General features: G+C 47.5%; 1 protein-coding gene across 1 annotated transcript in view; it reads right to left on the bottom strand.

Annotated features, from left to right (window-relative positions):
- The window catches only part of LOC120913278 (AP-1 complex subunit mu-1), a 61,427-nt gene that overhangs the window by 22,821 nt on the left and 24,591 nt on the right, over positions 1-14,015 (bottom strand). Inside the window, exons 5-6 of the mRNA XM_040323119.1 lie at positions 12,575-12,722; positions 837-963 (exon numbers count right to left, since the gene is read on the bottom strand). Coding sequence (XP_040179053.1) covers positions 837-963; positions 12,575-12,722 — 275 coding nt within the window. The remainder of the gene's footprint in view (positions 1-836; positions 964-12,574; positions 12,723-14,015) is intronic.

The raw sequence follows: 14,015 nt of genomic DNA, 5'->3' as shown, positions 1-14,015 counted from the left end.
CAGGAGCACCCCACTTTCTGTAGAATTCCTCTTCCATGGGATACTACTGATTGAAATGCTTTGGTGGTGAAAATGCCTTTTCTAGGTGAGGCCAATTTGCATGCATAATTTCCTGCAAATGAAGATGTACAGGAAAAGGATTTGCGATTTTCAGGCAGCCACCAAATCCACCGACCATTAGAGAAGAAAACTTTGGAAGTGGCAAACACACTGCACCCGACAGAAAGCCCACTGTGGTATTCCAAGACAGCCCCTGGACCTTGAGATACCTTACCTTTTTCACCCGCCTGCAAAAGGAGTGGGGGAGGAGTGGCTAGAAGAAGCATGTCCTATGACATCTTTGGTGATACTACACAGGCACAGCCATCTGAGGACACCAACAAAAAAATAAAAAAATGAGGCTTAACTGAGCTGGAAGATGATATAGACCTAAAGAGGGACCTTGCGTTTAGAGCAAGATCCCATACACACCATTCGATTTTCTGCGGATTTCTGTCTTCAGATTTACCAAAACCATACAATATGGAGGTCAAACCTAAAGAGTTTTAGTTTGTATGCAATCAGGCAGGCCCTTGCACTACATGGTTTTGGTAAATCTGAAGACAAAAATCTGCAGAAAATCCAATAGTGTGTATGGGGCTTTAGAAATTTCAGGACAGGTTTAGCTTTAACAGCTTCATGAGACAGGAAAAAAAAAAAAAAAAGTGTGTCTTTTTACATGTCAGAGCACTTTGGTAAAAAACAGAAAAAAAATTGGAATTGAGTGGAAGTCATCACGATTAATTTGCTGTGCTATTGGACAATACAATTGTATCAAGAAAAGTTCATTTACTTACGCCCCGTATTTTCGAAGAGAACTTTATCATTTAATCCAAGGCGTAATTCAGGCATTCCTGAGAGAAATACCCTCATTTTGATGGATCCAACTATTTCACTGCGCAAGACATTTCCATTTGCACTCACCTACAACAGGAAAAGACAACAAAATGAAAAATGAACAGCACAGCCTAGTGTGAGTGCACATGTGAAAGTAAAGCCCCCCCCAAATACAGTGCTCAGTTATGACTGCACATACTACCATGTTCCACCTTCAATTCTCCAAAAAGGAAAAAGACAGATGTAGGGGGAAGTCTACAAGCTCTCCGTATCACATATAGCAATTAGGATGGCTACTTTAAAAAGGGAAGTTGAACTCCAGATGAGGTCATACCAGACAAATAAAGTTTGGCTAGGCTTGAGGAAGGAGGTATTCATTCGAGGCGCATCAGCCGGCAGTGGCCCTTGAAATCTCCTCTGTTACCCATCTGGAGTCTGTTGTCATTAGACCAATTGCTGTCATCTGGAGATTATTTGTACCGCAGGTTTTCTTACATATGTTTGAGAGTAGTTTAATTTTTTATTAAAACTATACCCAAGGAAAAAGGCACTAGGTTGGTGTGCCCTCTTTTCCTTTTTTTCTCTCATTTGATTGCTAGGATATCCCTATCCTTGAGGGCAGCAAGGCCTGAGGCATTATCCACTAAGAACTTTAGTCCATCTGGTAACTTGTGTGCAGGAGTGTTTGATGGCAGAATAACTTGACGTGATTGTAGCCGTATTTGTGCAATTGTGAAAGAAATCGAGTACTGTCCGTGATACTTTTTTTATTTGCACCAACATACAATTTTTCAGGACAAGCATTCGGGGTGTTTCCCATTCTTGAAGGTCCAAGCAGTACTGATTCGCATTTTTTTTTGGCAGAATGTTAAAACAAAACAAAAAAAAGAAAAAATCTCAGAGAAAAAAAAAAAAAAAAAAAAAAAACAAAAAAACACATACAAATCAATGGTAATAAAGATAGCAGCAGAGTTAGTGAGATAAGACAGAGGGAGAGCTATAGACTAGAGGGGGGGTGCTAGTCAGAGGGGGGGGGGGTCATAAAAAAATTGTGATGATTCACAATGTACTGATGTACTGCTTGGACCTTGAAGAAGGGAAAACACCCCGAAAGCTTGTCCTGAAAAATTGTATGTTAGTGCAAATAAAAAAAAAAAGTATCACGGACAGTACTCAATTTTCTATGGCAGAATAACAAATAAATTGAGTGATCCTGTCCTTTTTTCAAAAACGTAAACCGATTTATTGTAAATTGTGAAGTATATTCATATTTCTGCAACCAAATCGCGAAAAAAAAAAAAAAATTGTGACTGTGTAAAATTGTTATTGCAGGAGAATTTGTCTTTTGCCATTTCTTTTCTGCGATACAACAAACCTAACTGCCTGTTCGCCATCTTCTTTTAGAATGTATACTGAGCATGACGTGCATTTTTTGGGCCATTATGAATACAAACTTTCTGTACATGTGTGGGAGTTGCCCAATTATGGTCAAAAGAGATGGCTGAAGATCCTGAACCTGGAAAAAGACCAGGTAAAAATGATAATGTCAGTGAGGGCTGCTTTAAATCCTAGTATTAATATTAAACCTCTTATAATATGAAGGACCACCTGGATTAATAGGTTTGTTTAGTGTGCAGAGGTGTGATCAAAACCAGGCACTGTATGGCAGCAAAATAATTTTACAGGTCAAGCAGCTTATGTAGAAAAGTTCCATCCTTAACTATTCACACACGATTTTGGATGCCAATTTCATTATTAAAAGCAGTGGTTGTTCTGCCTAAACAATTCAATTTACCCGATTAACCACAGATCCACGAACGAGTCAAATTTAATGCATTCAAGTGTCAGTCAAAAAAATGTATATACTGGGTGGTTAAGGGGGGGCACTAAAATCGGATTTAAAAAAATTGGATTTTTGTACTTACCGTAAAATCCATTTCTCTGAGTTCATGGACGGACACAGCAGCCTTTGACCTTAGGGTTATATCCACTTCCTTCCAGGAGAGTTAGGCAGAAAAAAAGCACTTTAAGTGTTAACAACACTTGCCTCATTACAGCTCCTCCCAGGGGGCGTGGTCCCCCGGGTATAACCCACACTCTGCCTCAGCAGCTCCAGTTCGTAACAAGCAGTACAAACAAAAGGATGGGGTGGGTGCTGTGTTCGTCCATGAACTCAGAGTAATGGATTTTACGGCGAGTACAAAAATCCTATTTTCTCTTCCGTTTATGGACGGACACAGCAGCCTTTGACCTTAGGGACGTCCCCAAGCAGTGTCAAAAAATTTGAGGGGTGGGAAAACAACACAGCAAACCAAGCTTCACACCAAACAAAACCGGAGTTACTCAACAGAGGAACTCCAACCTTAAACTGCCGCCTGTAACACCTTGCGGCCGAAGGAGGCATCCGAAGATGCACTCAAATCCACCTTGTAAAATTTTGAGAAGGTGTGGATTGACGACCAGGTCGCTGCCTTACACACCTGTAACACAGAGGCTTGATGACGGAAAGCCCAAGAGGCACCGATCGCCCTGGTCGAATGCGCCGTAACCTGAAAGGGAGGCGCCCGCCCCTTCAGGGCATAGGCCTGAAGCACAACCTGTCTGATCCACCTAGAAATGGTGGCCGACGAGACCGCCAGACCTTTTTTAGGACCTTTCACCGACACGAACAGAGAGTCCGACTTCCGGAACGGAGCCGTAGCAGTACACACGTATGGCCCGAACCACATCCAGGGAATGTAAAGTGGCCTCCTTAGGATTCTTCGGCCGAAGACATAAGGATGGTAATACAATGTCCTCATTAATGTGAAAAGCCGAACCCACCTTCGGAAGAAAAGAGTGCTGCGGCAGCAGCACCACCTTATCCTCATGGATGACCAAGTAAGGAGCCTTGCAGGACAAGGCCGGCAGTTCAGACACCCGTCTGATCGATGTAATTGTCACCAGAAAAAAACACCTTCTGGGACAGAGTCAACAAAGGGATCGTTCGAATGTCCTCAAAGGGAGCTTCTTGAAGAACCGAGAGGACTAAATTCAAGTCCCATGGGGGCAGTGGAGGGCGCACAGGAGGGGCCACATGTCGGACCCCCTGCACAAACGTACGCACCAACGAGTGCGCTGCCAGGGGTCGCTGAAAGTAGACAGAGCCGAAATCTGACTCTTAACCGTACTTAAGGCGAGAGCCTGGTCCACTCCTCGCTGTAAGAACAGCAGAATCCGGGACACCACGTATGTACGGGGGTGCCAACTCATCTCCTCACACAGAGATGTAGGCTTTCCACGTACGATGGTAAATCTTCCTTGAAGTAGACTTTTGTGCACACAGCATGGTAGAAACCACCGAGCCTGATAGGCCCCGGTCCTTCAGCACCTGGCTCTCAACAGCCACGCCGTTAAAGCCAGCGACTGTAAAGCAGGGTGGAAGATCGTACCCTGCAACAGAAGATCTTCTCTCAGGGGTAGACGCCAGGGGGAGTCTGCCACCAGACGCACCAGGTCCGCGTACCAGGAGCGGCGCGGCCAATCTGGGGCGATCAGGATTGTTGGAATCCCTTTGGCTTCCACTCTGCGCAGCAGGCGAGGAAGAAGCTTCAGAGGGGGAAGGCGTAAATTAGGCGATAGTGACCCCAAGGTGCCACCAACGCGTCTGACGCGTCCGCCCAGGGGTCCTTCGACCTGGCCACGAATCGTGGCACCTTCCGATTGAGACGGGACGCTAGAAGGTCCACGTCTGGAGTGCCCCACTTTTGGCACAGACTCTGGAGGGACCACTCCTTGGTCTAGTGTTTGGAAACTTAGGTAGTCGGCTTGCCAATTCTGTACTCCCGGAATGTACACGGCCGATAGAGCCGGAACTGACCTTTCAGCCCACCGAAGAATGTGCGCGACCTCCGTCGCTGCAGCTGAGCTCCGTGTGCCTCCCTGATGATTGACGTATGCCACGGCAGTGGCGTTGTCGCACTGGATCCTGACTGGTCGGCCCTGCAGATCAAGGGACCACCTGGCAAGGCACAGCTTGATTGCTCGGAGCTTCAGCCCCTGGGCTGACTGGGTGCCCCAGACGCCCCCCAACCGGAGTTGCTGGCATCCGTCGTGACCACTGTCCAATGGCACGGCAGAAACGACTTCCCTGTCCGAAGCAACGGAGACGTCAGCCACCACACCAGGGAAGACTTGACCAGAAGACTCAACTGAATCTGGTAATCCAGAGATGAAGGGAGCTTGTCCCAACGTGACAGAAATTCCTTCTGTAGCACTCGGGTGTGGAATTGGGCATACGGAACTGCCTCGAAAGAGGCCACCATCAGACCCAGAACCCTCATGCAGAACCGAAGAGATGACCACTTCTGGGTCAACAACTGCTGCACCGCTGATTGCAGTGTCTGAAGTTTCTCTGTTGGAAGAAAAACTCAGACTCAGTGGAATCCAGGACTAGCCCCAGGTATTCCAGTCGCTGAGACGGAACCAACACTGACTTCTGGATATTCAGAAGCCAGCTGAACTCTTGGAGAGTGACACGTGATAGACACGTCCTCTTCTAATTCTGAGCCTGAGGAAGCTCTCAGGAGAAGGTCGTCCAGATATCCCACGATAGCGATCCCTCGCTGCCTCAGCAGGGCCAGTATCGGGGCGAGCACCTTGGTGAAAACCCGTGGTGCCGATGCCAGGCCGAACGGGAGGGCCACAAATTGAAAATGGTCCTCCCCGATCGCAAAGCGCAGAAACGTCTGGTGCTTTGTGCATATGGGAACATGCAGGTACGCATCCATGATATCCAAGGACGCCATAAAGTCCCCCTGGTGGAGCGCTATCACCGAGCGAATCGACTCCATCCTGAACTTTTGCACTTTGACAAAACAATTAAGGGCCTTGAGGTCCAGGATTGGACGGACCCCTTCCTTCTTGGGGACTACAAACAGATTGGAGTAAAACCCCTGAAACCGTTCCGTTGAGGGAACTGGCACAATCACTCCCCTGACCAGAAGATCCTGGACAGCCCCTGCCAGATTCTTCCGGCGATCCGGAGGAAGCTGGAGGTTGGAAGGAAAAAATCTGTTTGGTGGACAAGAGAGAAACTCGATCTTGTACCCTGAGGGGACTACTTCGCAAACCCAAAACAGTCGGAAAGAAGAGACCTCCACCGAGCCGCGAATTCGGCCCCCCACCCGAGACACGGGCGGGGCCAGACCTTCATGCGGAAGCAGGTTTGTCCGCAGGTTTGTTAGGCTTGCGGTACCAGGTGCGCTTCTGCCCTGCAGCGGGGTTCTTAGCACCTTGAAAACTTTTTCCTGTCGCACTGGGCGGGCGAAAAAAAACGCTTGTGGGTAGTAAAGGAGGGCCCTTGCTTACGGCGAGGCTCCTTGCCCTTCCCAGACTGCGGAAGCAGAGTGCTTTTACCACCTGTGGCATCCTTTATGATGTCATCCAGAGAAGCCCCAAAAAGCCGTTCACCCTTAAAGGGTAAATCCACCAAGGCCTTCTTGGAGGACTGGTCCGCAGACCAACACTTCAGCCACACAAGGCAGCGTAGTACCACCGCGTAGGCGGAGGCCCTGGAAAGCAAGGGGAGCGTATCCAGGGCTGACTCACAGACAAACTTCAGACCCTGAACCAACTGTTCAGCCAGGTCCTTACAGGTCTCGGAAGCATCCTGCGCCTCCAGCTCCTGTAGCAAAAACGTTGCCCGTTCGGTCAGTGTCTGCAACACCAGAGCCCCGGCCAGAACTGGTCTTACTGCCGAACCCACTACTGTGAACATGGAGCGGGCCACAGCCTCCACTTTCCTGTCTGCGGGTCCTTAAAGGCGGGAGCCCCTTCCACGGGCAACGTGGTGGCTTTGCTCAATCTGGACACGGGAGGGTCCACTGACAGAGGAGAGACCCACGTTTTTAAAAAGTCCTCCTCAATGGGATAACGGGTCGCAAAGTATTTTGGAACAGCAAAAACTTTCTGCGGTGTATCCCATTCCTTATATAACAATGTGTCCAAATATGGGATACAAGGAAACACTTTTGCAGTGCGGGGCGGCTTGCGGAACCCAAAAAGGGACCGGCACATCCGATGCCTCCGCCAAATCCTCAAGTTTCTGAGTATCACGCACCGCAGAAAAAAGAGCTCCAACAAATTTCTTATCATGCACTGACCCTGAAGCAGAGTCATCCTCAATGTCCGTGTGGGTTAAGCCTGCATCATCTGACATGACAGAACCAGAGCCAGACGCAATAGCAGGGCCGGCCTGATTCTGTGTCAGAGACACCCCCAGAAGCAGGCTAAGGGATGGGGCGCTTTTTACCCCCCTTCTGGCCACTTGTCGCTTCAAGCCTGGCGAGAAACGCCTCAAGGACAGCCGACATTGCCTCAACAGATGCGCCAGGGGCAGGGGCACTAAGGGTTAACTCAGGCATTGCTGGGGCAGAAGCACCAGGTTCAGGCTCCATGATGCCCCACCGCTGTGTCACCCAGTACTGGAAGGCAGAACAACCCACCGATCACCTCCCGGCTGCAAAAACAGAAGGCAGGGGCCCCCAGGGAACTCACCACCCCACCCGGTTGCAGTGAGCTAAAAAAACGCTGAGGGATACTGAGAAGTGCTGGCTGCGCTGCGTCTGTCTCCTCAGGATGATTTGCGGGCTTTCGCAGCGCTAATTCAGGCACTAGAGGCCAAGACTTTTTTAAGATGGCCGCCACCTGAGGTAAAAAGCGCCATGCGGGCTACAAGAAAATGGCCGCTGTACATGTAAACCGCGACAAAATGGCGCCCAAACGCAGTTTAAAAAACCCAGTGACGCACACAACACAGGCCAGCAAACACAGCAGTACCCCCAACATGTAGTTCCCCGGCCGCCCCTGGAGCAATGGGGCCTGTCGTGGACGACCCAAAGCTGAGCTGAGGGCCGGCACACACTTGATGGCCGAACATGGGGGGACTACAAGAGTCAAGACCCAGCCTGTCACCCAGTCGGCAGTTGATGAAAAATGCAGGAACAAATAAAAGCGGAAAAAAAAAAAAAAAAAAAATCATTAAAAAATTCCAGAGTACAGGGTCTCTAGAAGGCCTGTCCTCTAACATTAGGCAGAAAAAAAAATGGAGCTGCTGAGGCAGAGTGTGGGCTATACCCGGGGGGCCACGCCCCCTGGGAGGAGCTGTAATGAGGCAAGTGTTGTTAACACTTAAAGTGCTTTTTTTCTGCCTAACTCTCCTGGAAGGAAGTGGATATAACCCCAAGGTCAAAGGCTGCTGTGTCCGTCCATGAACGGAAGAGAAAGTATATTTAAAAGTATGTATTCTTAACCACTTCAGCCCCAGGCCATTTTGCTGGTCAATGACCGGGCCACTTTTTGTGATTCGGCACTGCGTCGCTTTAACTGACAATTGCGCGGTTGTGTGACGTGGCTCGCCAAACAAAATTGGCGTCCTTTTTTCCCCACAAATAGAGCTTTCTTTTGATGGTATTTGATCACCTCTGCGGTTTTTATTTTTCTCGCTATAAACAAAAATATAGCGACAATTTTGAAAAAAAAATATTTTTTACTTTTTGCTGTAATAAATATCCCCCCCAAAAAAAAAATATATAAAAAAAGTTTTCCTCAGGTTTAAAAAAAAAAAAAAAAATCGCAATAAGCGTTTATTGATTGTTTGCGCAAAAGTTATAGCGTCTACAAAATAGGGGATAGTTTTATGGCATTTTTAATAATATATAATTTTTTTTACTAGTAATGGCGGCGATCAGCGATTTTTATCGGTACTGCGACCTTATGGCGGACACTTTGGGAGCTATCATGTGTGTCTCTGGACGATGACGAGACACTTCATTTCAGCAAAAAGGATTTGTATGCTAGTCACAGCGGGGAGTGTCCTTTTCAGGACGCTGCCAGCCGTTGTCCTAGCAACTCTGCAGTGTTGACGGCGCGCCTCACCGTCAAACTGCGCATGCGCGGGATAGAGCGGTGAATGCTGGGACAGCATTCACCGCATCCCGGAAGATCCTACAGGAGGGCTTCAGAGTGCCCAGAGTAAAGATGGCAATGTCCATCACGATATTTTATAAAATATATTTCTGAGGGATATCGTCCTGCTAGCGGCTGCGAGGATGAGACTGGTGAGTACTATTTTCTTTGTACCACCAGCGTTACAAAAAGGTATTAAAAAAAACTCCAAGGATGGGCGCCATTCACCTCAGAGAGAAAGAAGCACGAGCTTCTAGAAATTGGCCGCCACTAACTATATGCGCCACAGCGCGGCTACAGGAAGATGGCCGCCAGCTGTGTGAATAAAACAACGCCGCGGCTATAAGAAAATAGCGGCGGCGCTCGAAAAACGTTGCCGCTGGACGAGAAGGCTGACCCACACAGTGGCCCCGGAGCAGAGGCCCCCTTGAAATGGCAGACACCCATAAAAAAGCGGACCCGGACACACTCAGCGCAGTTCCCTGCCAGGACTCGGAGCCCTCCCACAGGTACACCCCGGTCATGCAGGCCCACATGCATGGGAAGGGAGGGAGGGAATGGGAGACCCGAGACCCTATAGTCAACCACCACAGGAATGCCCAGCTGTTCCATCCTACAAAGACAGGAGAAAAAAGTACTTACCCGTCCCTGCAAAGACCTGCTGGTGCGTTCCTGACAGACCTACAACCGAGCAGTACAGAGTAGCTGTCGGCCCAGTCCACTGTGACTGAGACAACAGCAGCCCAGTCATATGTGAACCCCGGAGCATATAGCTCACCGGCCACCCGGTGAGCTGCTGGCTGCAGTGTGAGGGGTCATGTCCAGAGAGACCGCCCCCTGGGCGGGGCTGTTCAGCTTTGCTAAAGTTACATGTTTTAAATAATGTCCAACATGTCTGCCTAGTCCTCTCCTAATAGACAGAACATAACCCACAAGTCAATAATATAAAGGAGCTGTGTCCGTCCATGGACAAAAGAAATTTAATTTTTAAATGAGTATTTAAAATGTATTGATGCTTAAAAGTGAAAAGTATAAAAAAAAAAAAGGAAAATTCCTTTCAATATAGTGCCTGGCGGTCCCTTTAGTCCACCTGTAAAGTGGCACATCTGTACTGTGTATAGAAGCTGCTACAGAAATAATTGCATTTATAAAGCCCACAAAATTATATCTTCACTGCAAACTTTCTTTATTTTGTAAGCAACGGCTTGGGGAGCCAGTCTCTATGATGAGGCCATAATGTAGTGGATGGGGAACAAGATTAAAGAATTGTTCTTTTGGTGCCAGTGGCGCCTTCAAACCATAATCTTATAGAGGTACTCTTGATGAAAGCAAGAATTGGCCTTACTGTCAAAAAATTGTAATCATATGCACCTCTCAAACAGGTCTTTGGGAGTTTATTGTGCCCATGAAACCTACACCAAAAACATTCTTGCAGATGAAATCAACACTCACAACACAGCCTAGAAGACCTGCAGAGATTCCACATCCCAAAAACACTTAAATTGGCATCAGGAGCTCCGTAGGTGCTGGTAATCCAGGACGGATTCATTTTGATAAAAGTCAGACGGTCCACGGAGTCTGTGGACAGACACGTTCTGTGATCAGAAACAAAACCTCCAGCAGCACTGAATTCCTGTTCGAAAGTACGCTGAATGCAGGGCAGCCCAGCAGCTCAATAGCATACTGGACAAGTTCTGGCCAGTGGTCTATTCTCATGACCCAGTAAGCCAGTGGATCATTGAATGGAAAGCTCTCCATCTCTGTTTTTGGACCCTAGATAATCGTCTACCATGTGATGCAGACGCTGCCGATGGGATGTGGAAGCTGACAGCTCTGGGTGGGGAGGACGAAAAAAAAAAAAAAAAATCAGAAATGCATCACTTAGGCGCCCATCTTCTCCACCACTCCTGTCAACCATCAGAGGCCTCCAAAACAGTTTTCCACGACACTGTAACCTACCAGAGTTGGGAAAAACGTTCAATAAACTTCTCTTTAAAAAGGTGTCCTCAAGGAATTTCATCTTCTGCACACTCTGTGGGGACAGGATGAGTTCTGAGACTTTCCTCTTATAACGGTGGTCAAGGAGGGTTGCCAACCAATAGTGATAGTTTTCCTTTTATGGCACGTATTCTTGGGTCCTTTGCAGGCTTAGAAGCATGAGGGAGCCCATGCACCGCAAATTTGCGGCAGCATGAGAAGCAGACTCCTTGGGGTCACTGAGGATTGTAGTATTTGGAACTGCCTCCTCCCAGCCACTTGCTGCTCCCAAGGGTTCTGCGGATGGAAAACAATTTCTTACTGTTTGACGTATGTTGCGTTGCCCTGCTCCTCCCTCCTACTTTCTCTCTCCTCCTCTGCCTCGAGTGCCCTGTCCATAATGCCACACGGAGTCTACTCCAGTAGGAAAACACAACAGGAATTGTGTCACTGATGCATGCATTGTCACGGCTCACCATCCTTGTGGCCTCCTCAAATGGTGACAGTGCATGAGTCCTTTATGAGCAGCCATTGGCATGGGAGAAAAAAAAAAAAAAAAAAAAAAGCAGAGCCAGCCTGAGCCAGTCATTGTGCCATAATCAGCTACTCATTGACGGCCCTCTGCTGCATGTGCAGCCGCACTGCCAAAGTCGAATTCCACCTGGTGGGCATGTCACAAATCGAGCGGTTTATGGGGAGGTGGAATTCCCGCTCAATTTTAAGCAACCTGTGCACTGGCTGTGTATGACCGCCTAAAATGGCTACACAATCTTCTAGCCTGCTTTAGCAGATCTTCCAACCCTGGGTACCTATTTAGAAAACGCTGCACCACCAAATTTAGGACATGTGCCATGGAAGCCCCGAGACTCACACCAAGTGAAGTATGCCTTTAATGTCTGATGATAGACTTATAGCACTGTAATAACAGACTTAGCGATGCCCCTTGTCCCTCAGCCTCAATAGCCATGGCACTAAATCTAATGACCATAAGGCAGGGTGGCAAATCAGTCCTTGGAACACAAGATCAAATAAAGCCCAAGGAGTATCTGGATGACTCTTTTGTATCGATTACTATGTTATTGATCGATAAGATATAGTTTTCCACCTTCTTTTCTACGAATCTGGTCTTCTTATATGTAAGCATGCATCTATACTGGACCCCCCCGAGATGGTTCATGCCTGTTGGGATCTCTTTTATCCCTCTCTTTGTACACCTATTTTACTGTGTAAACAGAGCTATACGTGAATTGTTTACTACTCTGCTTTTTATATTTTCTTTCTTATTTGAGCATGAAAAATTCAATAAAAACTATTAAAAACAGGAAATAAGGAAGGGTGACGTGGCTTTTTTGTTTGCCCAGTGTCCTGCTCCTGAACAGGGCGCCATAACCCAATGGTCAGAGATTAAGATCTGCACTGTGTCCTTCAATGAACATAAGAGAAAAGCCATCCATCCTGTTAGGACACTGGTAGGGTTTATCCTAGGCTGATCTACAGTTTTTTTTTTTTTTTTTTACAGTGTTCACTCCTGTAGACAGCAGTATAACTTGAAGTTAAAGCTTCCCATGTCCTTCAATGTGCGAGAGAGAAAAATAATTTGTGGTACTATAGATACCTTGGCAGTAAAAATGATGACAAGTGTTCACTGAAGCAAACCATGCATAAAAATTTAAATATCACTATTGTCCAACATACTAACAGGTAATGTGCCACTACTACACTATTAACAGTTATGTGCTAAATTATTAACAGTTGTTAATATCCAAGTACTTACAAGAAGGTTAACAGACTCTATCACATCCAGAAAAACTTCATTCTTCCTATATTTTATACCCTCCGACCTCCAAGACACAGCATTGGTTACGGTGGCAGGAGGACGCGGTGCTCCAGTCTCTAGCTTGTGTCCCTCCTGTGTGATATACCTAAAAAATAAAATACATAACCACTGTACCATTAGCTTAACATTTACTACTCAACAGTAAAATGCAGTGCCACCCTGCCTCTTACACATTTATTGTGCTAACCAAAACAGGAATGTCTAAATACTACTAGAGGCTTTACAGACCTGATCCTTGTAACAGAATGACTCAATAAAAGTCCAATTTAAGTATAATGTGAGCCCTGCATTTTACAATGCAACATTGGGAGCTTGAAGAAAATTGTTCTCTTATTAAAAAAGGAAGGAGTAGGAAGACACTGTATTTCTTGAACATGTTTTCAAACAATATAAAAACAACCTTACCTACATTAAAGCAGGAAAGGAGCCGTTCACACAAATTTAATATTGGGGTTTGGATCCAGTCTAAGTGGAAGTTAATGAACTTTTAAAACTAGGATGTGGGGGGAAACGGGTCAATTGCGCCCCATCACCCCCGTCCCGAAGAAAAGTAAGCAGGCTGTGCTGATGCCGTTGCCGTCAGGCTCTGTGAAGGGATTTCCACCCCTCCTTCCTCCTTGAGCCAAGCAGCTCTCATTCACCCGGCAATGCCTGCCCCTATTGGCTACATTCAGGGCCAATGGCTGTGAAACTAACAAGAGAGGATTATGGGACATGTAGTCCCGGATACCAGCAGGCCCAGGACGATTCCCTGAGAGTGCACTGCAGCCCCCAACATGCCAAGCGGGAGGAGGGGGAAGAGAGGACTGTGAGGAGCAGGAGGAACCATGAGGCTGTAGGATGGAAGGAGCCCAGTGATTCTTCTATACATCACCCAAGGTAAGAAATTAACTCCGGGGGGGGGGGGGGGGGGGGTGAGGGGATGCGGGCTTCCATAGAGGTACAGGACCTTATCACTGGCTGCTCCCACCCTGTCCCTCCCCTCCACCTGGCTGCTCCCACCCTGTCCTCCCCTCCCCCTGGCTGCAACTACCAATACTATAATTGCATTTTATAGTTGGCCCCCCTAATTTTGTCCCTGCCCCCCCACCCCTAAATATGAAAGCTGGAGACGCCACTGTCTCACCGCCCCCCTGCATCACCGCACTTCTGCATCTAAAAAGACGACTGCCTTTACTGTGCAGGTGCAGGAAGCAGAGAGACGACATCTCTCACTGCCCGCCCTCACTCTGGGACACTGTCACTGGCCACTGGCAAGTTACAATCCCTGTCTGGTGACGTTGGCAAGTGCCACGCTCAGGGCTCCCACCGATTCTGCATTATGGCGATTTGAACTATTTCATTTCATATTACAATGCAATAATTGAAATAATGCGCT

The sequence above is a fragment of the Rana temporaria genome, chromosome 1 (genome assembly GCF_905171775.1).
Source record: "Rana temporaria chromosome 1, aRanTem1.1, whole genome shotgun sequence".
Classification (NCBI taxonomy): Eukaryota; Metazoa; Chordata; class Amphibia; order Anura; family Ranidae; genus Rana; species Rana temporaria.
Note: the sequence above shows the minus strand (reverse complement) of the source record. Positions and strands in the feature narration are given on the sequence as shown.